Source organism: Mobula birostris, chromosome 8 (genome assembly GCF_030028105.1).
Source record: "Mobula birostris isolate sMobBir1 chromosome 8, sMobBir1.hap1, whole genome shotgun sequence".
Taxonomy (NCBI): domain Eukaryota; kingdom Metazoa; phylum Chordata; class Chondrichthyes; order Myliobatiformes; family Myliobatidae; genus Mobula; species Mobula birostris.
The window spans coordinates 17,862,664-17,889,478 of NC_092377.1; the positions used below are offsets into that span (position 1 = coordinate 17,862,664).

Sequence of the window (26,815 nt, forward strand, 5' to 3'; positions counted from 1 at the left end):
GCAGTGGCGAACCACTTCTGTGGAAAAATTTGCCAAGAACAATCATGGTCAAGGAAATGATTGACTGCATTATATGACACAGCATGTAATAACTGTGCTGCACTGTCATATAAATAGGCTCAATTGGCATGGGCTTATGAAAGAAAATCAAGCTTCTTTTGAAAATGTAATGAGTATTATTTGTGGAAACCAGTGGATGAAATATGCTTCAATCCTCAAAAACTGCCCAAAAAGGATTGCACAATAGCAGGGCTTGTGGAGTTGGAAGCATGCTCAGCAGATTTGCTGAACAGAAAACAAAGATGCAATAAATAGGAGTAAATAACTATCAGAGAGATCATCTATTGAAAATTCATTTTTGGACGAAAAGACAGATGTCTGGAAATCCTTTCTGTTCCTATTGAATTATGAATACAAAAGCAAATGCTGTCATACTATGTGGAATGTTTCTTAATATCAGCAAGGGGTAAATTTTTTAGTAAGAGTAAGGCCCTACCTAAATTGGAGATGAGTTTCCAAAAAAAAAATTAGGACTGAATTGCGGGCTCAACAGACAATATTACTGAAATGCAATAAAAACAGAATGTTGAAAACATTCAGCAAGCCAGCCAACATATACACTTGTCACTTTATTAGGTACACCACATTAATGCATAAAAGAATGCAGACATGGTTAAGAATATCAGTTGTTGTTCAGACCAAACATCAGAATGGGGGAAAAACGTGATCTAAATGGATGATTGTTGGTGCCAAACGAGATGGTTTGCGAAATCGAATAGCTGACCTCCTGGGATTTTCAGTTTACAGAGAATAGTGTAAATAACAAAATACATCTTGTGAGTGGCAGTTCTATAGGCAAAAATGCCTTGTTAATAAGAGAGGTCAGAGGAGAGTGGTCAGACTGATTCAAGCTGACAGGAAGGTGACAGTAATTCAAATAATCACATGTTACAACAGCGGTGTGCAGAAGATGATCTCTGAACTCTCAACACGTCAAACCTTGAAGTGAATAGGCTGCAGCAGCAGAAGACAATGAGCATACACTTAGTGGCCACTTTATTAGGTACAGGAGGACCTAATAAATTGGTCATTGAGTGTATATGGCAAGGAAAAGTGAGTTGGGCAGGCTTTGGATACAAGTCTGCCATGATGTAATCGAATGGTAAAATAGCTGCAATGGTGATAATTGCCACTCTTGAGATCTGGCTTTTTTTAAAGCTTTCTAAAGGTGTTCAGTAAAACCAATACCTTAATTTTCTCCCTCATGTTGGATCTCAGAGTCTTTTGCTCCAGTTCTCTTGGATCTGTGCTAACCGAAGAGGCTAGTGTAGGAAACACAGATAGGGCAGGGTGGGGTGTTGGATGGTTGCGAAGGAGTGCACCTCTTTGGTGAGGTTCTACTGTGCTCCCAGTACATGGATTTGAGGCTCATTGTTAACATTCTTAATGCATATCATTGGTTCAAACACAAGACAAACAACGTGTCATGCCTGCTCAATAAAATCTTGACGTTTGACTTATGAGATACAGTATACCATTTTGATATTCCATTTGTAGATTTTTATTCCCTGTATTCCTGTTTAGAGGCCTTTTAGGATGATCATCACTCATACAATTTGTATATTGAGATAAAAAGATAAAGTAACTACTTGAGATAAAGTAAGCAAAGGAGAACATAAATGTAGGATCTTTATTCTTAAGTAGGAAATATTTGAAAGTTCCATATCTCTGAATTTTAAGTCATATAGACTATAGAGAACTTGAAAATGCTTTTGTTAGTCTTATGGAAAAGCTGATGTGAATAAAGTGGTAAGATAATGCTTTTCATTTTTTTTTATCTTATTTACAATGACTTGCAGTTATTTGACAAAACAAAGTGACCCAAGATGATTCATAAGCATGATTTTAATTTCAAACTTAAGACTAGTTGAGCTGTGTTTTGAAGAATTTACATAGTTGATCAGAGTTCTAGGCTTTATGGGATATTTTGATAGAAGACAGAGGTTTGGGGAGTGAGAGGGAGGAGAAGATCTGAGGTTTAGGCTGAAGTAAAAGCCACAAATAATAAAGAGAATCTGGAATATAAAAGATGTCAGTGGGGGAATGGGAAAATCTTGGATTAGTTGAAGGACTGGAGGAAGTAACAATGAGTGAGGAACAGCATCATGAGCTGATTTGAAAACAAAATTGAGATTTTGAAATTGGTCAGAATTTTAAAACAGGAAACCAGGATAGCTCAGCAAGCATGATAGTAGATGAATAGGTTTTACATAAGTTACAATATGGAAACAATATTTTGGTTGAGGTTAAGTTTATAGGAATTGATTGGCAGGAAGCCATTGGAAGAGACTGGAATAGTAAAACCAGGAGGTACCAAATGGTGGTGGGGTTCAACTTGCAAAAAAAAAAGGCTATGAAATGCTATGTGATGATGAAGTGAAAATTACCAGAGGATATGGACTGAGTTGAAAAGAGTGAGGGATGAGGATGTATTTGGCATGGGAACAAAAATGAGAATATGACTGAGATGATTACTAGCTGCAGATATGTAGGAAACAGATTGAGAATTTGAGATTGCTGTTATAATTGATATGGAGGAATACCTGTAGTTTCATATTCACTTTTTAAAAAAAAATTCTTAACCTGCACAGAGGCACTAATATCATCAGCAAGTAACATCTGCAGTTTGGTAAAGATATGTGGATAGGTATTGAGGTATCCTTTCATACAATTTTAAGTGATATCGTGAATTTATTGTACCATTCCCTAAGTTGAATAAAGGTGCACTTTTACTTGTAGTGCAAGAATTTAAGAATTGTGTTTTTGCCATCGTGTTGGAACTGGAAAGATAACTGCGTTAATATTTGTAACACTGTTTAGAAAAAACATTATTTCTCAAAATGAATTCGTCATATGTGGTCTTGTAGAATGTCATGCCAGTGAAGCTAATGGTTGATCACATCAGTGTTGTTCAAGAGGGTAATACTGGAAGCCAATGACATTGATTTTACTTTGTTTTTCTAGATGAACGATAACCTTAACCTTGATCTTTCTGATGATGAGGAACTACGGGATCAGCTAGACATGCATTCCATTATCGTCTCCTGTATAAATGATGAACCGCTCTTCACAGCTGAACAGGTGAATTCACTTAGTTTCAATGAGTCGCTAAAGCTATGAGTTCTATTTTAATTCATTGAACGTTTAAACAAGCAGGGAATAAAACTGGGCAAACTACAGGCATTGATCTTGACACCAAATTTGCACAAGTGCTGATTCCAGCTCAGCTAATTTTGTAAAGTTCTCTTCTCAAATATATGGATCTAGCATCTCAATTGAAAGAGCTGTTTCACAGACAAGTGAAGCAACAGATTGATATAGAATCATCCTATACAGACTATGTGCCAGATTTTTTTGTCATAATTCTGCAGTGCACCAGGTCTTACCAGTTCAATAGATTCACCAGAGGTGCTGGCATAGTGGTATGCGAATTTGAGGAGACCTGAATGTTGATTTCAGATCTCATAAAGTATTATGGCTTTCAATCATACATGGGCGTTGCAGTATAAGACCATAAGATATAGGAGCAGAAGTAGGTCATTCGACCCATCAAGTCTGCTCTGCCATTCAATCATGGGCAGAACCAATTCTTCTAGTCATCCCCAATCCCCTGCCATCCCCCCATACCTTTTGATGCCCTGGCTAATCAAAAGCTTATCTATCTCTGCCTTAAATACACCCAATGACTTGGCCTTCACAGCCTCTCATGGCAACATAATCCACAGATTTACCACCCTCTGACTAAAGTAACTTCTGTTTATTACTTGCTGCCCTCCCTGAACTGATGAATCAGCGCTTTTTCATATTGAACCATGGCTGGAAGAAGGACTGAAAGTAATAAGGTATACAGTGTACTCTAGGTGAGGTCTTCAGTGTCTGTCACTAAATGTGGCTAGGAACCTGGCTGGGATTTGAAGGACATAGCTTCTTCCTGATATCTCCACTATCATATTATTCTGTCTTTTACTAATTTGATTCGCTATATGCTAACAGAAAACTGCTGAGAGCAGCAGATGCAGTCAAGATTATGGGATCTGACAACACCCCAAATGCATAACTGAAGATCTCAACTTAGCTGCTCCTCTAGTCAAGCTGCTCCAGTATAATTGCAACACTGGCATCTATCAACAGTGTAGAAAATTGATTATCTATGTCTCTTTCACAAAAAACAAAACCAATTCAATTTGGCTGGTTACTACCAATCAGTCTACCTTCCATTTTCAGCAGAATGACAAAAACAGTTGTAGACCATATAGTCAGATGACATGTACTCACCCCAATGCCTTGTTTGAATTTCACCAAGACTAATTGGCTCTAGACTCGAGAAAGCAGGATATTACCTTAGAACATAGAACAATACAGCACAGTATAAGCCCTTCATCCCATGATGTTGTGCTGACATTTTAAACTACTCTTAAAATCAATCTAATCCCTTCCTCCTCTCTCTCCTTCCTGTTATGTAGGAGACCCAGAATGAATGTGTAAAGGTTCTTTCTTAACGCAAGTTTGCTAGTGTCATTTTTAAATTTTTGATTTCGATGAGCTCCATTCAAATATGCAACATACAGAAGAACAAATGGGCAGATTCCCAAATCATTGTTTCCTTCTGAATTCTATCTCAGTGAACGTGGAATTTCAAATTTAGTTTAGAGCTAGATAAATGAGATCTGTCACACTACTAAAGCTGGCCATTTGGATTTGAATTTGAAAAGTTTGTGCATGTTTGAAATTAACATAATTAATGGAACAGTTGATCCAATTATTATGATAAGAACATTGTTATTATATTATTGTTGCAGTTATTAAATGTATTAATTATGATTATAATACTGGCAACTTTAAACATACCTTGCTACTTTACAAGGTAATTGAGGAAATAGAAGAAATGATGCAAGAATCTCCTGATCCTGAAGAAGATGATACACCCACTCAGTCTGACAGACTTTCCATACTTTCCCAGGAAATTCAAACACTCAAGAGATCTAACACCAGCAACAGTTATGAAGAACGTAAGCATCTATGCATTCTAGTAATTAAAGTTGGGTTGTAGGGATGGTTCTTTTCAAAAGAAAATCTAGGTAATATTTTTAGTTTTGTAATAACATGTGTTTGCAATGTTGTAAAAGGTATTTTTATTCTTGGTGATGAGAGGCTGACTGGAATAAGACAGAAGTTTCTGAACTCCTGATGAAAGGTCAGCCATTTACTCTTTTCCTAAGATGCTGCCTGACCTGCTGAGTTCCTCCAGCATTTGGTGTGTGTTGCAGACAGAAGCTGTGTGTGAAATAGCAGCTTGAAAAAAAAGCAAACATTATAAATTATAAAAATATGGAAATATTATCCCTTGCAGTTTACATCTGCCAGATTAGATGAAGGGGTGACCTGATAAAGGTTCAGGAAGTAAATAGGAATGCACAGTGGTTTCTTTGTGTCACGGTAGAGTTTAAACTGGTTATGATATTGATATTTCTAACTGTTCTCAAAGTGATGCAGTCCCAGGATACTAATGGCTGAGTCCCATGCTGTGGATAATTAGTCAAACTTTAATTGTCTTTATTGCTGTATTCCTATATTCATTTACTTTTTATTCTTTAATGTACCCATGCTCTGCATAAAATAACCAGGAATTATGTACTCAAGATGAATTAAACACGCAATACCAGTGTTTGAAAATTTTCTTTTAATTTGTAGTACTATCCACAGACCCATCCCTAACTGCCTCTACAGCTAGAAACATTTTGTAGAAGGAAGTAACCTTCTCCTTTGCCATTGAAGGGTGTTCAAGAACCATGCTGTGATTTTTTTCTTATATTTTCCTGTGAATGTTGAAAAGTCCTTTTTTCAGATGTTGAAAGGCCGCAATAGAGTGGATGTAGAGAGGATGGTTCCAATGTGGGAGAGTCTGAGACCAGAGGACATAGCCTCAGACTAGAGAGACGTTCATTTAGGATAGAGATGAGGAATTTCTTTAGCCATAGAGTGATGAATCTATGGAATTCGTTGCCACAAGTGGCTGTGGTGGCCGTTATTGTGTATATTTAAGGTAGAGGTTGATCGATTCCTGATTAGTCAGGGCATGAAGATATACGGGGAGAGGGCAGGAGATATTGGAACTTAGAGGGAAATGGATTATGAAATGGCAGAGTAGACTTGATGGGCCAAATAGCCGAAATCTGCTCCTATATTTTATTGTCTTATAATGGACTGCCTTAATACAACACTTAAGATGATTGCATCCTCCAAATCTTCATTTTAATTGTAACATTCAAGATGATTGTCAATACTTTCAAATTCTTCATAATTCTTAACTTGAAGTGGTGAAATTGTTTCAGTGTTACTCCTGGGTGTTTCAGCATGTCCAAGCCTGACTGCTTGAAACTATGGTGAGCAAAACAGTTCCAAATTGTCTTAATGCTTCTTTCTCCCCAACTATCAGTGACAAAAATCACTGTTTTCTGAACACAATCACATGCAAGTGATACTATTTTAAAAACTGATTGCTCAAAGCATGGAGTGGTGTCTAACAGCCATGCAAGTGCATGTGAATGAAGTGTCACGTACCCTGTGATGGGTTAAAGAACCAGCAGAAATGGAGAACACTCTGGAGTCCGGTATTGCTATTAACTAATGGTATTTATTAGTAACTATGCAATACAGTAATATAAAATCAGATATATAAAACAGGTTAGCAATGATTAGATATGTATAAGTGTGGAAATATATGAGAACCAAGCTTCTTCAAATCTAGGGGTAATTAGATAGTCTTACAATGATGAGTAAAGTTCAGTTCAGTTCGTGGTATTGAGTTGAGTAGTGATGGAGAGAGAGAGGTTTGAGTCTTCAGGCAAGCTGACGCCGTCGACCTTCCCATTGTCCTCCGTAATCCTTTAGAAGTCACTGACTGTGACCACAACAAAGGGGACCGTTCTGTGGTGGAACTATCAACCCAGGCGAGGGTCGGACACAGAAATAACTCCCCACCGGTCACACCCTTTTCACACTGTGAGAGCCACTGATCGATCCGCTTGATCGATCCTCCAAAAACCCACCTTTTCTGTGGGCACAACAAAGCTCATTCAGTGTCCAAAACCATGTGTCTGTCAGTCTATCAGCTGACCTTCTATTTATCTCACCATGCTGAACACCAGCTATCCATCAAGTAGCTCCTCCCTTCTCTCTCTGTAAGAACACAGAAGCTGACAGTGTCCTTGTAAAGTGTAAACATGCCGCAGAGAAACCATAACACCATCTCAAAGCAGTTTTCGCCTCTCTCTGTCTCTCAATAACGAGGTGTCTGATGTTGAATAACTCCCTCTCCCTCTCCCTCTCCCTCTCCCTCTCCCTCTCCCTCTCCCTCTCCCTCTCCCTCTCCCTCTCCCTCTCCCTCTCCCTCTCCCTCTTCCCCCCCCCCCCCCAAATCACAGTTCATAGGGGTAATTCAGGACCCCGTCACAGAAGCTAGTTGGACACTGTTCGGCAATAGTCTTCTGCCCCAATTAAATAGATAGTGTCCCAAATAAACGGAGTCTTGGCTATTTTCTTGATTTTCTTTCAGTTCTTTAAGAGTTGTCCTAAATAAATGGCTGCCCTGAATAGCCGATGGCCCAATTAACCAGAAACCACTGGTGATTTAAAAAATAACCTTTTTAAAACACCATTGAGCAATCTCAATTAATTATGAAGTTTTAGTCACTTAAAAACATAACCATGTGCATTGTAATTTACTGACCTTTTTTTCAGCCTTTTTCTTTTTAAATGCTAAATTGGCCTTGATTGTAACTCATTCTGGTTGTCGGATTTTGAAAATCTCCTGAAGGAAGACCTGGATAGCATCACATGCTTCTCATGTCTGTCCTTTATTTCTGGAGCATATGCGAGTAAGATTAGTATGCTGAATTCAATGAAGAATCAGTACAGAATAAACTGAATATGTTACTTAGGCTTTGATGTCAGAATGTGCCTGATCTTTTGCTGTACCAGATTTGGAAAAGATTTATTCATTGGGATTTAGTAATATCCATTTGAACTGTCTCAGATAAAGAGAGTTTTTAATTATTTCTGAAAAATGTTGAGATTACTCTTTAAGAGGCTATAAAGTAATTATCTTATTTTCGTCAGAAATAAGTTTCAGATTAGCTTTTATTGCAGAAACCATACACAGTAATTGATTCAATCAAATAAATTGATTAAAGCAATAGTCATATATGCATTTATTATTACCTAGCTGAAAGATGCTGCTGCCATTGGTCTTTGAATGAGTCTACTACAAATGCCTAGATAAACCAATTCTGTAAAAGCAGGTCATGTATTTACTACTGAGACACAAAGAAAAGAAACGGAAGCTGTGGTCTGTCTCGTCTAATTTAAAGACAAAAACTTAGAAATTCTGTTGTAACCTGCACCTTTTTATGTGCAACATGATAGTAAATACACCACCTGCTTTAATGATTGCTTCACAGAATACCTGGCTTCTGTCCTGTGCTTGAATCTGTTGTATGACACAGTTGGTCCTTTGAGATTCTGGTGAATAGAGACTTGCATTAATAATTACAGGGAACTTGGCAATACTGACACTGATGAAAGTTAAAAAGGAAGTGGCTGAGGCATCTCATTGGCTCTCTGTGTAAATGTAATTTGTGTTTCTCTTATAATTTTGGAAGATAATCAAATCCTGGTGTGGGCCAGCAAAACCTATTTCATCATGTAAGGAGTTGAGAATAGACCTGAGCATTGTAAACGATAAATATTCACACACACGATTAATAACTGGAAGGTAATTGGTAAAGCAGTTGAAGTGGTTAGAAAAGAACTGGCCTGATGACCACCTGTTTTATGATAGGACAGCTAGCCAGTCGAGGAGTAGGTGCATTCAATTGACTCCATTCACCTCAAAATGTACTGTGCTCTGGTCAGATCACACCCCTAGCTGTTGTGCCCAGCTCTGACTACCAAAACTGAGGGGAAATATTTAAACCTGTGGTATAATCGGGAGAAGACTTGGGGAACAAATTCCCTTTCATAAGGGAGCTGATTAATGAAGAAAGATTTCTGAAGCCAAGCATGATCTTACAGAGGCATAATACAATAGCCAAGGAAAAGGGAAAAATATAATATGGAATACTACTTTAAATTTGGTTGTAGGAATTGAATGAAGGAATACAGTTCGTTAATAGGACAATTTAGAACTAATACTGCCTTCCAACAAGTGATTTACATCTATATACTGCTAAAACTCTCATGCTTTGTTTGTCTGTTTGTGACCTCCAATTAGCATAAACGGTGCATTACAGTGGCACTATTCTTGGCTAAGTCGACTTAAAATGTGCTAACTTACAGAATGTAAGCAAAGTTCAGGGTTATATATTGGTATAAAATTGCTCACTCGCCAAAATCAGCAGCCCCTCTTTCACCCGAGAACCGCTGTCAGCCATGATGGAAACTGCAACGCGACACCGCGACGCATGCGCACGGCCAGCCTCAGAAGTGACTCACTTTGCTCACAGCAGCGACACCAACCGGAGCAAAAGGGCAGGGCAGCTCTATTTCGAGCAGTCACATTCTGCTAATCACCATCAGCATGTGCAGGATTGGGACAGATCAAACTGAGACCCATCAATAAGAGATAATTAAATCTTATTGTAACGATGTACTTCAAAACACCCATCAAACCCTTTGCTGCAGTCAAAAGACAGCGGTGACTATATCACGTCCATTTAGGAGAGCGCCAACCACATCAAGAATAATCAGCGTCCTGGAGGCTTGGTGTTACTGCTTCATATCTTCTATCCAGCATTAGGGTAAAAAAATATGGTCAGCTTAATTATGCCGCATGGAAAGAGAAGGGGGACATTATGGTCAAGAGGTGACACCAAACGTCGTCGGGAAATGGCAAGGAGAGGGAGTGAACAAGAATCGGATGAGGCCAGGGCCACATGACTCCAGGATCAAAGAGTCAGGACAAAAAAGATGAGAGAAGAAGAGACAGAGGAGGAGAGGCATGCACGTCTTCAAAATGACAACAACTGGCATAGAAGGAGGAGAGACAAAGAGATAAAGGGGCTGAGAAATGCGCATCTCCAGGATCAGAGACAAACAAACAGCAGAAGAGATGAAGAGACGGGGGATGAAAGGGCTGCACGTCTCCAGAATGACAAAAACAGGCACAGAAGGAGAAGAGAGGAAGAGACAAAGGAGCAGAGAAATGCACGTCTCCAAGATCAGAGACAAAGAATAAACAGCAGAAGAGATGAAGAGACGGCGGATGAAAGGACTGCACTTTTCCAGAATGACAATGAGAGGCACAAGGGTGCCAGATCAACCAGAAAGGATGCCATCAAATGTGTCCTTCGTTAAATGAGGAGGAGCTATATTTGCCTTGCTACGCGTCGTTCTTCTTCAATTTCCAAAGCAAAGCGATACTAATAGCATTCAGGAAAATTTAATATTCATTCCGGTCACATCAGACTGCACTACCCTTCTCTCAAAGGGTGCCCCAACAGGTCACCCCGTTGTCTAGTGTTGACTAGTGTTGTAGAAGTAACTAGATATTACAGTGAGAGGGTTTTCAAACTAACTTGGATGGATAGTTAAGGTGGTCTTTATTCTTTGTAATCATCTCGTACACATGTGCAACAAAAGGAGTTATAGGTAGGAACCTGCAGCAAATTGAAGAGACTTGCATTGATGGGTGACCTAGATGTAACCTGCAAAACTGAAAGTTGGTCAGTAGGGACTTTCCGGAAGGGGACCCATGCAGTGAACTGTATTTTGGAGTCGCTTCGTACTCTTTACTCTCTTACGTGTAACCCCTCTTATTCAGTTTACCTATACCTACACTAAACGATTTATATCACATTTATATCATTGAATTACGACTTTTACTTACTGAAAATGAATACCAGAGCACGAGAAGTTAAAGGGAAAGGTTCCGGCGGGAACAGAAAAAAAATGGTGATTCTGGAACATCGAAGGAAGCTCCAATAACTATGGAACTAATGAAGAAACTTCTAGAAGATACAGTTAATCGAAGACTCACCGCAATTGAAGAAGTGTTGAAGTCGATGCAAGAAGAATCAAGAATATTCAGACGTGAAATAGATCAACATCAAGTCAGAATCTCAGAACTAGATGAAGATGGTCGCAAAAGGGATAGAAAAATTGAAGCTCTTGAAAAAAGTTTAACTTTGGTAACTCAGCAATTGGAACGTTATCACGCTAAGACTATCGATCTTGAAAATCGCTCCCGACGACAGAATTTGTGAATAATTGGTTTTCCTGAAGATGCTGAGACAGGAGATCCTACCAAATATTTTTCTACATTGCTAATGGATGTGTTTGGCTCCGATATATTGGAGGAGCCCCCACTATTAGAACGTGCCCATTGTTCTTTTTGTTTTAATCCGGAAAATGTGGCCAGACCGAGACCAATCATCATTTGGTTTCATTATGTCCATGATAAGGAACGAGTTATTCGAGCTGCTCGGAAGAAAGGTATGATCCAATTTCAAGAATTCAAGTTCAGGATTGTTGAAGACTACAGCCAAGACGGACTGAAAAAACGAATGGCTTTTAAACCACAGATGGCAGAACTTCATCGTCAGGGCTATAAAATAGTGCTACTGTTTCCAGCCCGTCTGAGAGTGGTTATGCGGGACAGCTCGCGTAGCCTGTTTAAAAATCTGATGGAAGCCCAAAGTTTTCTCGATGATCTGCCTCTCTCTGCGGAGGATTAATGTATCACTTTGTTTTCTCTCTCGTCTTTGATTTGTATAGTTCAAGGGTTTTTCCCTTGATCTTGCAGTGTAGGTTGCTTTATACTGTTAAATGATATTATGCTTTCCTGTTAGTGATCTTGTATATCTGACTCTTAATACTTTTTGGAAGTTATTTAGTTACAGTTTTAATGCTTGTTTTCTTTCTGAAATGTTACTGGAGTATTTTAAAATAGTGGATTGTTTTTTTCTTCTTCCTAGAATCCTTTCTGTCTCTAATGTCACTTCTGATCGTTAACTCTTCTTAACTCTTTTATGACCAACTCTGGAATCTCAGAAATTTGGAGATTCTTACATTCGAATGAGAAAGAGTTCTCATTTTTTTCACATGTATATGAGGAAGGACATTCTTGGTATTGAGAGAGTGCAGCGTAGGTTCACAAGGTTAATTCCTGGGATGGTGGGACTGTCATATGTCGAAAGATTGGAGCGACTGGGCTTGTATACTCTGGAATTTAGAAGGCTGAGAGGGGATCTTATTGAAACATATAAGATTGTTAAGGGATTGGACACACTGCAGGCAGGAAGCATGTTCCTGCTGATGGGTGAGTCCAGATCCAGAGGCCACAGTTTAAGAATAAGGGGTAGGCCATTTAGAACGGAGTTGAGGAAAAACTTTTTCACCCAGAGAGTGGTGGATATATGGAATGCTCTGCCCCAGAAGGCTGTGGAGGCCAAGTTTCTGGATGCTTTCAAAAAAGATGGATAGAGCTCTTAAAGATAGCGGAATCAAAGGTTATGGGGATAGGGCAGGAACTGGATACTGATAGTGGATGATCAGCCATGATCACAGTGAATGGCGGTGCTGGCTCGAAGGGCCGAATGGCCTACTCCTGCACCTATTGTCTATTGTCTGTATCAGCACTATTCAAGAATTGACTACTTTTTTTTATTGACTCTCGATTAATTCCTCTTGTTACTGGTTGCGAATATGATTCTATTGCTGTTTCTGACCATGCACCGTTGAAATTATTTATTAACTTAAGGGATACATTTACTAGTTCTAGGCAATGGCGAATTATTACCACTTTGCTTCAAGATTCAGATTTTGTTAGGTTTATTGAGGAACAGATTAATTTTTTCTTTACAATGAATTCTACAGAGGATATTTCCAGTGGGACACTCTGGGATACTTTTAAAGCACACATTCATGGACAAATTATTTCATATACTGCTGGATTAAAAAAGCAAACTAATAAGGAAATACTTGAACTGGTTGACAAGATTAAAGAAGTTGATAAGAAATATTCTATAGCTCCTAATCAGGAACTTTATAAACAGAGAGTTGAACTTCAAATGGAACATAATCTCTTATTATCATCTTCGATTGAAAGTCAACTAATCAAAACTAAGAGTCAATTTTATATACGTGGTGATAAAACTGGGAAACTTATAGCTAATCAATTGAAATCGGCCTCGGTTAAACGACCGATTCTTAAGATTCGTAAACAAGGTGGCACTTTGACAGTTGACCATGACGAGATTAATAAATCCTTTCAAGAATTCTATATCTCCTTTTATCAATCAGAATTTCCTGATGACTCTACTATAATGCATGAATTTTTTAAGAAAGTGAATATTCCAAAATTATCATCTAATGAATGTTCAAAACTAGATGTACCTATTACAGTAGAGGAAATAAAGAACGCTATTTTTTTGATGAACTCAGGTAAAGCACCTGGCCCAGATGGATTTACAGTAGAATTTTAAAAATTTTTCTCTACTACACTGACTCCTTGGCTATGTAGTGTTTTTAGGGATGCAGTATCTATAGGTAAATTACCACAATCTTTTTATCGAGCTTCTATTTCCCAAGTTCTTAAAAAAGATAAGGACCCTAATGAATGTGCATCTTATAGGCCTATATCTTTGCTGAAAGTGGATTCTAAGATTTTTTCTAAAATATTGGCAATGAGATTGGAGAATGTATTACCTTAAATTATTTCTGCTGATCAGACTGGATTTATTAAAAATTGTTACTCTTTTTTTAATATTAGGAGATTAATGAATATTGTTTATACACCTTCACCCAAAATTCCAGAATGTGTTATTTCACTGGATGCTGAGAAAGCTTTTGACAGAGTTGAATGGAGATATTTATTTAACACCCTTGAGAAACTTAATTTTAGTTTGATATTTATATCTTGGATTAAACTGATATATCTCACCCCTTTGGCTTCGGTATTTACTAACAATCAAAGATCCCCTCTTTTTCATCTATTCCGTGGTACTAGGCAGGGCTGTCCTCTTAGTCCACTACTATTTGATATTGCTTTGGAACGGCTAGCTATTGCCATTCGTGACTCCCCTAATATATTTGGCATTACCCGTGGAAATGAGACTCATAAATTATCACTATATGCAGATGATCTACTATTATATATTTCTAACCCAGGAAAATCTATTCCAGCAGTATTAACTTTGCTTGCTCAGTTTAGTAGTTTTTCTGGTTATAAGTTGAACCTAGGTAAGAGTGAACTCTTTCCATTAAATATGCAGGTTCCCACTTATAGAAATTCTCCATTTAGAGAGACTGCTGACTATTTTACTTATCTAGGAGTTAAAATTACTAAGAGACATAAGGATCTATTCAATTTTAATCTTTTACTGTTAATTAATCAGGTTAAACAACTGATTACTAAGTGGTCCCCATTGTCTCTATCATTGATTGGCCAAATCAATGCTATTAAAATGATTATTTTACCTAAATTTTTATATTTATTTCAAACGATACCAATTTTTATTCCTAAATCCTTTTTTGATACTATTGATTCTAAAATTTCCTCTTATATATGGCAAAATAAAAATCCCAGATTAAGTTAAAAAAAATACTTACAGACATCTAAGAAAGAGGGTGGTTTGGCATTGTCTAACCTAAGATTTTATTATTGGGCAATTAATATTTGATATTTAATATTTTGGACGCAGGATTGGAATACAACTCCAAGCCCATATTGGGTAAACCTTGAAGGCCACTCTGTACAGGGGTTTTCTTTAGCTTTCATTTTGGGAACTTCACTTCCTTTTGTGCTAGCTAAATTGAATAAACAAAAGTTTAACCCTATAGTTAAACATACATTGCGAATATGGTTTCAATTTCGTAAATTTTTTGGCCTGAACGAATTTATGTTATCAAGTCCTATTATATCTAATTTCTTTTTTCAACCCTTGGTAATGGACCAAGCCTTTTTGATATGGAAAATGAATTTTCAGTGATTTATGTCTGGATAACTGGACCAAGCCTTTTTGATATGGAAAATGAATTTTCAGTGATTTATGTCTGGATAACTGGACCAAGCCTTTTTGATATGGAAAACGAATTTTTTAATTTTCTGGATAACTGTTTTATGTCTTGATCAAAGAAATTTGATTTGCCTAGATTCCATTTTTTTAGATGCTTACAAATAGGAAATTCTTTAAATACTACGTTGCTTACCTTTCCAACTTCAAATCCTACTGGTATTATTGATAAAATTTTAGGTTTAAATCCTTTTCAGAAGGGATTAATAGCAATTATTTAGGATATAATTATGAAATTACGGTCAGGTATATCTGATAAAATTAAAAATGAATGGGAAAGAGAACTTCAACTTTGTCTACCTATAGAGAAATGGGTTAAAATTTTTCAATTAGTTAGTACTTCTTCTGTATGTGCTAAACATTCATCAATACAATTTAAAGTAGTATACAGAGCCCATATGTCCAAAGATAAACTAGCTCGATTTTATTCCCATATAAACCCTACTTGTGATAGATGTCACTCTGAGGTAGCTTCTTTATCTCATATGTTTTGGTCCTGTCCTCTTTTGGAAAAATATTGGAAAGACATTTTTGATATTATTTCAACAGTTCTATATTTTGATTTAAAACCATATCCTATTACGGCAATTTTTGGATTGCCAATGGTAGAACATAGGTCTTTGTCTTCTTCAGCTTGTTGGATAATAGCATTTGTTACTTTAATGGCTAGAAAATCTATTTTGTTGAACTGGAAGGAAATCAGTCCTCCTACTACATTCCAATGGTTTTCTCAAACTATATTAAGTTTAAATTTAGAAAAAGTTAGAAGTGATATTTTTGACCCTTCAGTTAAATTTGAAGAAACTTGGAAACTTTTTATGCAACATTTTCATATGATGTAATCTGACCTTTCTGAATCTTTCTTTTTAACTTAAATTATATGAATAGAGGAGTGGAGTTGACTACATTACTGAACATGTCTGATTCAAGATATTGGTCTAGCCCTGTTCTGTTTCTTTTTGGGTTTTTTTTTTCTTTTTCTTTTGGGGATTTTTCTTTGTTTATATATATATTTTTTTCTTTTTATTTCTTTTTTTATGACTGATTTCATTATGAGTTTGGAAGTCTGTTATACCTATGTTACTTAAAATCCTTTTTGTATATGCTGATTAAGATTATTCCAATCTCTTTGTATCAACTTTGTTATTGAGTTTATAATTTTGAAAATTAATAAAAAGATTTAAAAAGAAAAGAAAGAAAAGTTGGTCAGTAGAATCCTTACAGAAATCATTCACTCTTCTTATTCTTCTACTTTAACTCCAGTGAAACTAAACCCTGTTTGCTCACCATTATTGCCAGTAGGTGAAAGGTTGTGTTTGCATTGCCATGTACTTTAAGCAGAATTTAATACATGCAACTTCCTTACCACCATAATTATACAAGTTTTATTCTGTGGTTTTCTTTTTCCCATTAGTTTGATTTTCATTGTTAGAAATTTAACAAAAAATTTACAATATTTTTAAACTGAACAAAATCTTTTTGTTTTAAGTTCAAAAGTTTGAAAATCCCACTGTCTTGTAGGTCAGGTGTGGAGGAATGACGGCTTCAACTGGAATTGCATTGGACATTTGGACATTTCCTTTTGATGCTAGTTTAGTTTGGATAGTTGACTGGCTTCTCACATTTGCAATACTTAAATAGCTCCTTGCTGCCAGAGACAGATTTGTTGACTAACTTGAGATTGAGTTTACAAGCTTGGTGCCAAAATCAGGAAATTGAATTTATAAATTTGGATTTTTGATGTAAGATGCCCCCCTCCGCCCCCCACAGAAATGAACTAAGCAGCTGTTAAAAGTTTTGATGCAAGTAGAATATGATACAGGTTTCCCCTGCTATCCGAAAGTAGAACGTTCCTATGAAACGGTTTGTAAGCCGGAATGTCGTAAAGTGAATCAGCAATTACCACTTATTAGTATGGGAAAAATTTTTGAGCATTCCCAGACCCAAAAAATAACCTACAAAATCATGCCAAATAACACATAAATAGTAAAAGCAGGAATGATATGATAAATACACAGCCTATATAAAGTAGAAATACTTTTCTGCAGCACTGTCTGGTGCAGCGAAAATCTCATGGAAGCGCTCTTGGCAAAAACACGGTTCAAGCGCTCTCGGCAAGAACATGGTTCAAGCGCTCTCGCCAGAAACACTGTCCAGTAACCTTTAAGCTATGAAGTTGCCAAATCATACCAAATAACACATAAAAATACACAGCCTATATAAAGTAGAAATAATATATGTACAGTGTAGTTTCACTTACCGGAATCGGGAAGACTCCAATAAATTGCAGTTTCATCACAGTTAAACACTTGCTTATATGAATAACCACCTGATGCAATCGGCAATCGCTTCTGATCTGGGCTGACATTTACGTGCCAGGCGGCACCTAATTAATTAGCTTGTTTATTTCGGCTTTTTTCTTAAAGATATGCTGGGTGCGTCTCGACTACCGCTGCACCGTTGTATTCTTTGTGGCAATGTATCGGTTGGCGGCCCGGAGGTTGGAGACCACTGCTTAAACTATGAAGCTGCCCTCGGCTCAGAAACCGATCAAACCACCCATGACTACCTTTAAATTCCACTTTTGCAACATTTTCATCACCATCGTCCAGTGCTTTCTGTTTCAGCTTATTAAAAAGACTGACTGATTTCTCCTTAAGTATAAGAAAACTTAACGGAACACCACGCTTTGTACACCCATCAATCCACTCAAGCAATAGACTTTCCATTTTATCCATTATTGGATGCCGACTAAGAGAGACCACTTTGCTACGAGCAGAACCAACAGTAACGTCGGCAGCTTTCAAAATTCCTTCTCTCTCGAGTATAAATAGTGCAAATGGTGTACGCAGGCAAGTTCAATGTGCAGACAATGTCCTTACTTCGTTCACCACGATCGAAACGCTTAATTATGTCTAGTTTTACACTAAGTGTAACACCCTTACAAGCTCTTTTAGGCTTTTCCAGTGCCTTAGAACTCATCTTGCTAATGGATGCACAAAATAAATCGAGATAAAGCTCGTGTTTAAGCAATGCTGGCTAGAATGCAGTTCTGGGGGAGGAGCTTGGCTGTTTGGGTGCGCGCTGCCTTTTTTCATAACAGTGAAAACATCTTCTGTTAGCGAAAACAGGTAACTGATGTAGGTCATTTGTAACAGCGAGGTGTTGTAAAGCGAAAGTTCAGGGAAACGGGGGCCACCTGTACCTGGGTAAAGCAAGGTATGCATAAAATTGAAATGTTTTTAAGTTCTTTTTTTTCCAGATATTTAGACGTTCTAAACCTATTTCACGGATCCCAACAGAGGTTTTCAATAGTTTGAAATGCTTTTAAACAATTAATTTTTCTAAAATTTCTGCCGTTCAAATTTTAGATCATTTGCTGGATGTTTGTAGGTATCTTCCTGAAATCCCATAAAATATTCCTGTATAGTATTCCATGAATTTCAGAATCATTGTTATGAAGCTTTGAATATTTTGTTCATCTTCTGGAGAGTGACATATGGTTTTCTAAATCACCAATGGTTAACTGGCTTGTCACCAGCATTTGCTTCTTCTATGAGGCAAGCTAATAAAAGCAAAAACAATAATTAATCTTCACATTTAAATTATGGGGGGATTTTGCCAAATGCGGTACTTATCATCATGAAGCACATGGCTCCAGATTCTTTCAAAAGATCATAGGATTTTATTGTTGCATGAAGTGCATTCAAATGTTCTTTAAGCACACCACATAGTGTTTAATAAATCTCCTCAGAAGGAAGCTAGATACAGTTGTTGCATTGGAATGGACCCAGTTACAACTGTAATCCTGTGTAAAATGCTGTTAGTAGTTGGAGGCTGCCTTTAGCTTTAATTTCAAGTGCATATACAGGCTGTTATATTGTCATAGAAACATAGAAAACCTACAGCACAATACAGGCCCTTCGGCCTTCAGAGCTGTGCTGAAAATGTCCTTACCTTAGAGATTACTAGGCTTACCTGTAGCCCTCTATTTTTCTAAGCTCCATGTACCTATCCAGGAGTCTCTTAAAAGACCCTATCGTTTCCACCTCCACCACTGCCGCCGGCAGCTCATTCCACGCACTCACCACTCTCTGTGTAAAAAAAAAACAACAACAAAATCAACTTAACCCTGACATCTCGTCTGTACCTACTTCCAAGCACCTTAAAACTATGCTTCTCGTACCAGCCATTTCAGCCCTGGGAAAATGCCTCTGACTATCCACATGATCAATGCCTCTCATCATCTTGTACACCTCTATCAGGTCACCTCTCATCCTCCGTCGCTCCAAGGAGAAAAGGCCAAGTTCACTCAACCTGTTCTCATAAGTTATGCTCCCAAATCCAGGCAACATCCTTGTAAATCTCCTCTGCACCCTTTCTATGGTTTCCATGGCCTTCCTGTAGTGAGGCGACCAGAATTGAGCATAGTACTCCAAGTGGGGTCTGACCAGGGTGCTATATAGCTGCAACATTACCTCTCGGCTCTTAAACACAATCCCACGGTTGATGAAGGCCAATGCATCGTATGACTTCTTAACCACACGGTCTACCTGCGCAGCAGCTTTGAGTACCCTTTGGACTCGGATCCCAAGATCCCTCTGATCCTCCACACTTCCAAAGTCTTACCATTAATACTATATTCTGCCATCATATTTGACCTACCAAAATGAACCACCTCACACTTATCTGGGTTGAACTCCATCTACCATTTCTCAGCTCAATTTTGGATCCTATCAGTGTCCCGCTGTAACCTCTGACAGCCCTCCACATGATCCACAACACCTCCAACCTTTGTGTCATCAGCAAATTTACTAACCCATCCCTCCACTTCCTCATCCAGGCCATTTATAAAAATCACAAAGAGTAGCGGTCCCAGAACAGATCCCTGAGGCACACTACTGGTCACTGACCTCCATGCAGAATATGACCTGTCTACAACCACTCTTTGCCTTCTGTGGGCAAGCCAGTTCTGGATCCACAAAGCAGTGTCCCCTTGGATCTCATGCCTCCTTACTTTCTCAATAAGCCTGGCATGGGGTACCTTATCAAATGCCTTGCTGAAATCCATCTACTGCTCTTCCTTCATCAGTGTGTTTAGTCACATCCTCAAAAAATTCAATCAGGCTCGTAAGGAATGACCTGGCTATGACAAAGCCATGCTGACTATTCCTAATCATATTATGTCTCTCCAAATGTTCATAAATCTGTCTCTCAGGATCTTGTCCATCAACTTACCAACCACTGAAGTAAGACTCACTGGCCTATAATTTCCTGGGCTATCTCTACCCCCTTTCTTGAATAAGGGAACAATATCTGCAACCCTCCAATCCTCCGGAACCTCTCCCGTCCTCATTGTTGATGCAAAGATCTTCACCAGAGGCTCAGCACTCTCCTCCCTCATTTCCCACAGTAGCCTGGGGTACATCCCATCTGGTCCCAGTGACTTAACCAATTTGATGCTTTCCAAAAGTTCCAGTATATCCTCTAACTTAATATCTACATGTTCAAGCTTTTCAGTCTGCTGCAAGTCATCCCTACAATCGCCAAGGTCTTTTTCCATATTGAATACTGAAGCAAAGTATTCATTAAATATCTGAAAAAGTATTCTATTGTCCAAGAAAAAGTATTCTCGAACTGCCAAATGTAAAAGAACTCCTTTGTTTTTGTTAGTAGCTATCATATGGCTGTTCCTTAAATTTTGCAAAGTTTGGGCATAATTTACACCTTATGCAAAGCTGTGATTTGGTGCTTGCTGGTTTTAGAATGTACAGACCAATCTACTCCTTTCCATACCTGACACTTGGGAAGCAGTTGTTGTTTCAAAGTTCAAAGAAACTTTTATTATCGAAGTATAAAATGTCACCATATATAGCCCTGAGATTCATTTTCATGTTTTACCAGACTTTAATCTTTGAGTTGAAGAAATTGTATTGCTGCTGCTTTTCACAGCATATTAGTGAATGTGAGTAGTGGTTTCCTGATACATTTGCACAATTTGCAAGTGAATTTCACTTTCTTGTGTATTAATCACAGCAGAAGATTTGCCCTGGAAGAATGCAATACCAAGTCTAATTTGATTTTAGAAGACATTTTTGTAGGATGATACCACATCAAAATGTGTCAGCCTTTCCATGATGAATTATTTTTGAAGTTTGGTGACTTTTATTCAGAACATTAAGAAGGGTAATTTTGGCCCAGGACTCCTGGATTAGTGTATCTGCTGCTCGCTGTTATAGCTCCTTATTAGGTAAGTTTGACCAAATATTTTGAATCGTTTCCCAGGCAGACGCCATCCAATCTGTTAGTCTGAAGCAAATCAGGCGTCTTTTGTCACCACTTGTTAAATGAAAGATAAATATTATTATAATCAGATATTCATTGGGATGAGTTACTCATGAGCTCCCTTCACTGTTACAGGAGCAACAAATTTACCACAAATCACCGATTCCTGGTTCCATCACCTAAATCCAGCTAAACAATGCATGGATAATATTATCTCTGAGCTGTTCTTAAAACACAACAGTGTTCATTCCCACGGATCTTAGTAAATATTGTGAAATAGGGTTGACACAAATATTGTTTAAAATACAATGCAAATTGCTGTATTCAATGATTAACTTTTTAGAAAGGAAGTGAGAAGGGATTTTGCTTGACATTGTGAAAATCTATTTGTGTAAAACACTGCTATTTAATTGTGCCTCAGATAAAGAAAGGGTATCCTCAGTTATACTTACTACATTACAAAGTGGTGGTCGACGTCCTTGAACTACAGTTTTCAGTAGTCAGGCAGAGATGTGAAAGGCATACATATTCTGTTTTGTAGATGAAAAGAAATGAATGAAAATGCTGCACAGGGATGTGCATTTTGCTCAAAAGGAGTACGATTTGTGTTAGAATTATTTGTGCACTCTGAGGTCAAGTGCCATTTTATTTCATTTTAAACCACATAAATTTTCCTGTGTGCTTACATAAATTAATGAATGAATAAACATTTCTTATTCTGCTATACATTTTGATTTGTGGCTAGCCAGTTAATTGAGAACCATATTTGTTCTTAGATTATCAGTATGTTCTGAGGTAATGCAATTGATATTTAGATTAAAGTTTGTAATCTTTTCCTTGCTTTTATTTGTGTCTGCAAATATGCATTTCTCAAAAAAAGATTTGATAATCCAGATGCATAGTTATTGTCATTTGGTGAATCACAAATTATTAAATATTTGATTCCATGAACTGTCACCAAATTCTTTGTTTATTGTGCATTCAGTTTAGCCTCTCAGCTGTTGTATTCAACATTTTATTTCAGGTGTGAAGCGATTGCCTATGGCTGAATTAAATGAGCTTTTGGAGGAGATTGAGAGTGCAATTAAAGACTATTCAGAGGAGCTGATTCAGCAGCTAGCTTTACGTGATGAGCTGGAGTTTGAAAAAGAGGTGAAAAACAGCTTCATTTCCATACTCATTGAGGTTCAAAACAAACAGAAAGAGCACAGGGAAACCATGAAGAAAAAGAAGAAACAGAAGAACGGAAGCCCACAGAATGGAAAGCAAGAGAAAAGCCACATGCCAGGAACGGTGAGTCATGGCTGGACCAGCAGAGGGTCAAATCTCCTGGCATTATCTGTGATTAACTTATTCAAAATATTAAGCCAACACACTATTTTCAGAGTATTGAAGCATCCTTATTCAATTTGTAGAAAAATGTTATTGAAGGACAAAATGATAAAGGGATGCTGTTTTATCAGTCAGCATTATGAGGAAGCATGGCTTTACTGTAGCATGTAATAGAACAGTATTCTGCAGCGAAAGATCTGGACTGTCCCTTGAGATGAGAATGGAGGAGGGGCAGAGGGAAACGCAGTAATTTAAAATTTCATGGCTGTAAAACTGATCTAGTCACAGGGGACTTTGAGCTGTCCTATTAGTTGACTGGAGGCTGTCAGAGATGCACTTTCAGACATTGCCTCCAACAGATTAATAATGAGAACAGGGGATAGAAATATAACTGAGCATTTTTTGATATTGCTTTTATCCAGTACTCTCATTACTTCAGCTTCCATTTAATGCTGCAACACAAATATTTTTTAGAATGTGCAGTTCCCACATAGTATGATTTCCGACATCAGATTCATTACCTTTAATGTTTTGAGAATGCTAGGCTGACATTTAAAGAAATTAAAGTTTGTTTCCAGGACCAGAACTTGAATCAAATTATTTTTTTAAATCAGTCAGGGAATACCGACTGTTTCCAGTGGGTGCCATGCCAAATTGTGTGGAATTTTCCTTGTTAACACTGCATGATAATGAAGTTGACTATGAATAGGGTTATTCATCCTGAATCATTTAAAGTCTGATTATAAAATCTCATTTTCTTGCGGTGGACTTTCCTCCATGTTATTATATAGATTAACATTACAGAATTTATACAGGCCTTTTGTTACGACTTAATTGAAGACTAAGCAAGGAAACCAGTGCCCATATACAATTTTCTCCCACTGAGCAAATTCAGTAGATTAACATGTCAAAGGAATAGCTCCATATGCTGGAGAAGCTGCAAAGTTTGTTTTGAAGAAGGAGAGATAATTTCATAATGCTGGAGAAGCTGGAAGGTTTGTTTTGAAAGAGGAGAGATAATTTCATAACAGTAGACCTGTGCATGAGAACACCACTACATCCCTACATCAAAGTAAGGGTTAGACAGATTAGCTTGTAGTTCTTTCCTACCTTTTATGTGAAAATGCTTCTAAATTAATTTGTAGTTATGTCTTGTAGCTACACTACTTACCAGAGAGATCTTTTAAGTTTATATTTTACAGTCAGAATTCTATTATCTACATTCCTAGATAGGTATTGCCCCCATGTAGATGTTTCTGTCTGGTTTGACATTATCGATAAATGACTTATCAATGCCAGCATCGATGGAGTACTGCTGTTTTGACTTTTAAATCTGCAAGGAGACCATAAGATATAGGAGCAGGAGGAGGCCATTCGGCCCATGAGAACTGACAAAATTTATTTGACCAAGGCCAGCAGGTTTAAATGATTGCATTTCCTCGCGATAAATTTAATTGAAATTTCAACTCCAAAAAGATTTTTTTTGCTTTGTGATATCTCACATCTAGCTCAGGTTAAATTGTTGTTCAGTTGTCTGTCAATCATACATGAACACCCATGATTATAGCCAAACGAAACGGCATTATTCCAGGGCTAAGGTGCAAGACACAGTACCAGCAGTCATCCGCAGCAAAAGGCACATATAGCACATGTAAGATGGCAAGCACATATAGTCACACAAAAAAATATAGTCCAAGTCCCTGAGTTCATGAATGTTTCAGCAGTCTGCAGTCAAATACTGAGGGCTGAATGAATGCTGGGGGCAGCACTGACTCTATCATGGACATTGGACTCTGCTGGCGTGTCTGACTCCAACACTTACTCCGGATGGCTGCAAACAGGTGACACCGCAGCTTGAGGCCTAGTCCTTGCTATAACTGAGGCTGTGCAGCTCCCTTGGCATTCGCCAATAAACCAATGAATTGAACTTGCAGCATTCTATACCACTGATATCCAACAGAGTCTTGCAATCACAAGGAAAGTGACTGAGAGAATCACTCACTGTTCGACTACACATCTCCTTGAGACACCGATGCTTCTCTGTAGCAGGCAGCATCATGGTCTGCACCAAGTCCAGCTCCTTCAGTTTTCCTGACAGTGAGCAACTCATTGATGATGTGGACCTGCATTACTTTTAAGTTCTTAATATCCATCACAAAAAAAAATGTTTAAAAAAGACAATAACAACTTTGCTGACCACCATTCAGGGCCCCAAACAAGTCTTCCCAAGTAAGGCAGCACTTCCCCAATTAGTCTGCTGTGGTCATCTACTGTATCTGGTGCTCCCAGTGTGGCCTCATCGACATCACTGAGACCTGAAGTAGATTGGGAGATGGTTGTGTCGAGCACCTTTGCTCCCATTGCAACAAGCAGAATTTCTTTGTGGCCAACCATTTTAATTCCTGTCCCCAATTCTAATTGACATATTGGTCTATGGCCTTCTGTATTGCCTTGATGAGGCCACTCTCAGGTTCAAACTTCAAAGTTATTATCAAAGTATATATACCATATACAACTCTTAGATTCATCTTCTTGTAGGCATCGACAAAACAAAGAAACACAATAGAATCTACAAAAAAACACACACAACAAAGACTACCAGACATCCAATGTGCAAAAGAGAACAAATCATTCAAATAGTTTTTTAAAAATAAGTAAACAAATAACACATAGAACATAAGCTACAGAGTCCCCATTAGTGAGTCAATGGGCTGCAAAGTCAGTTCAGTGGCTGAGGTGAATGGAGCCAATCCAGGAGGCTGATGGCTGCAGGGCAATAAGTGCTTCCGGATCTGGTAGCATGGGACCCAAGACTGTGGAGGAGCAAAATCTCACATTCCATCTGGGTTGCCTCCAACCTGAGGGCATGAATGTAGATTTCTCTCTAATTTCCATTAATTTCTCCCCTCCCCCTTCTCTTTTTCATTCCCTATTCTGCCCCTCCCACCTTAACTCTTGTCTATCATGTCACTCTGGTGCCGCCCTCCTTCCCTATTTTCCATGGTCCACTCTTCTCTCCTATCAGATTCCTTCTCCAGCCCTTTACTGTTTCTACCTATCACCTTACAGCTTCTCTTTTCTCCTGCCTCCCCACCCACTTACCTTCCCCCTCATCTGGCGGCTTCTTTTCAGTCCTGAAGAAGAGTCTTGGCTTGAAACCTCAATTGTTTATTCCCCTCTGTAGATGCTTGCCTGCTGAGTTCCTCCAGCATTTCGTGTGCGTTACTCCAGCAATAGCTTGATACATGACTTCCTCTCCAGTGTTCTCCAGCACTAAGAACAAGGTGTAAGATCCTGTCATTATAAGTGATTTACAAATCCTTCATTTATATGTGTGAGGTTAACTTTAAGTACACAAAATATTTTGATGTGTACAGAAATAATAAAGCTACTGCTGAGGCGAAACCAAAATTTTTGTTGTTACCTCCTTTTATTTCTTTATCCTACATGATCATGCATCACTATTTTTCCTTTTTTGTGAATTAGAGTTTGCTACCTAATCATTGTTTGATGCTTTTGGACACCTGTGGTTTGTCATTTATATTAATAATGTGGACGAGAATGTGGGTGGGAACAGAAGCTTGCAACAGAATCTAGATCAACTGAGAAAATAGGCCAAGAAATGGTGAATGGAATTGAGCTCAGATAAGTGCAAAGTGATTCATTTTGGGAAGTTAAACCAGGGCAGAGCATACATGGTGAATGACAAGGCCCTGGGGAGTTTTGCAGAACGCAGAGAACTAGGGGTACAAGCACGTAGTTCTCTGAAAGTCGTGACACATTTACACAAGGTAGTGAGGAAGGTAAATCATTAGTTGGGGTACTGAGTACCACAATTAGGTAGTCATAGCTGTTTAATACCTTAGTGAGACTGCAGCTGTAATATTATGTGCAGTTCTGGTCGCCATACTATAGGAAGGATAAGATTAAGCTAGAAAGGATGCAGGAAAGATTCACAAGGATTTTCTTGGGATCGGAAGGCTTGAGTAATGAGGAGAGACTGTATTGACAAAATTTTGAAGAAAATTGAGGAGAGACAATGCTGGCATTTGGGACTGGCTCAGGAA

At 38.1% G+C, this 26,815-nt stretch overlaps 1 protein-coding gene across 2 annotated transcripts in view; it reads left to right on the plus strand.

Annotated features, from left to right (window-relative positions):
* LOC140201173 (fasciculation and elongation protein zeta-2-like) overlaps nt 1-26,815 on the plus strand; it is a 129,019-nt gene that overhangs the window by 78,645 nt on the left and 23,559 nt on the right. For both annotated transcript variants that reach the window (XM_072264862.1, XM_072264861.1), the window contains exons 3-5: nt 3,025-3,141; nt 4,925-5,069; nt 22,441-22,709. In XM_072264862.1, the coding sequence (XP_072120963.1) occupies nt 3,025-3,141; nt 4,925-5,069; nt 22,441-22,709 (531 nt within the window). The remainder of the gene's footprint in view (nt 1-3,024; nt 3,142-4,924; nt 5,070-22,440; nt 22,710-26,815) is intronic.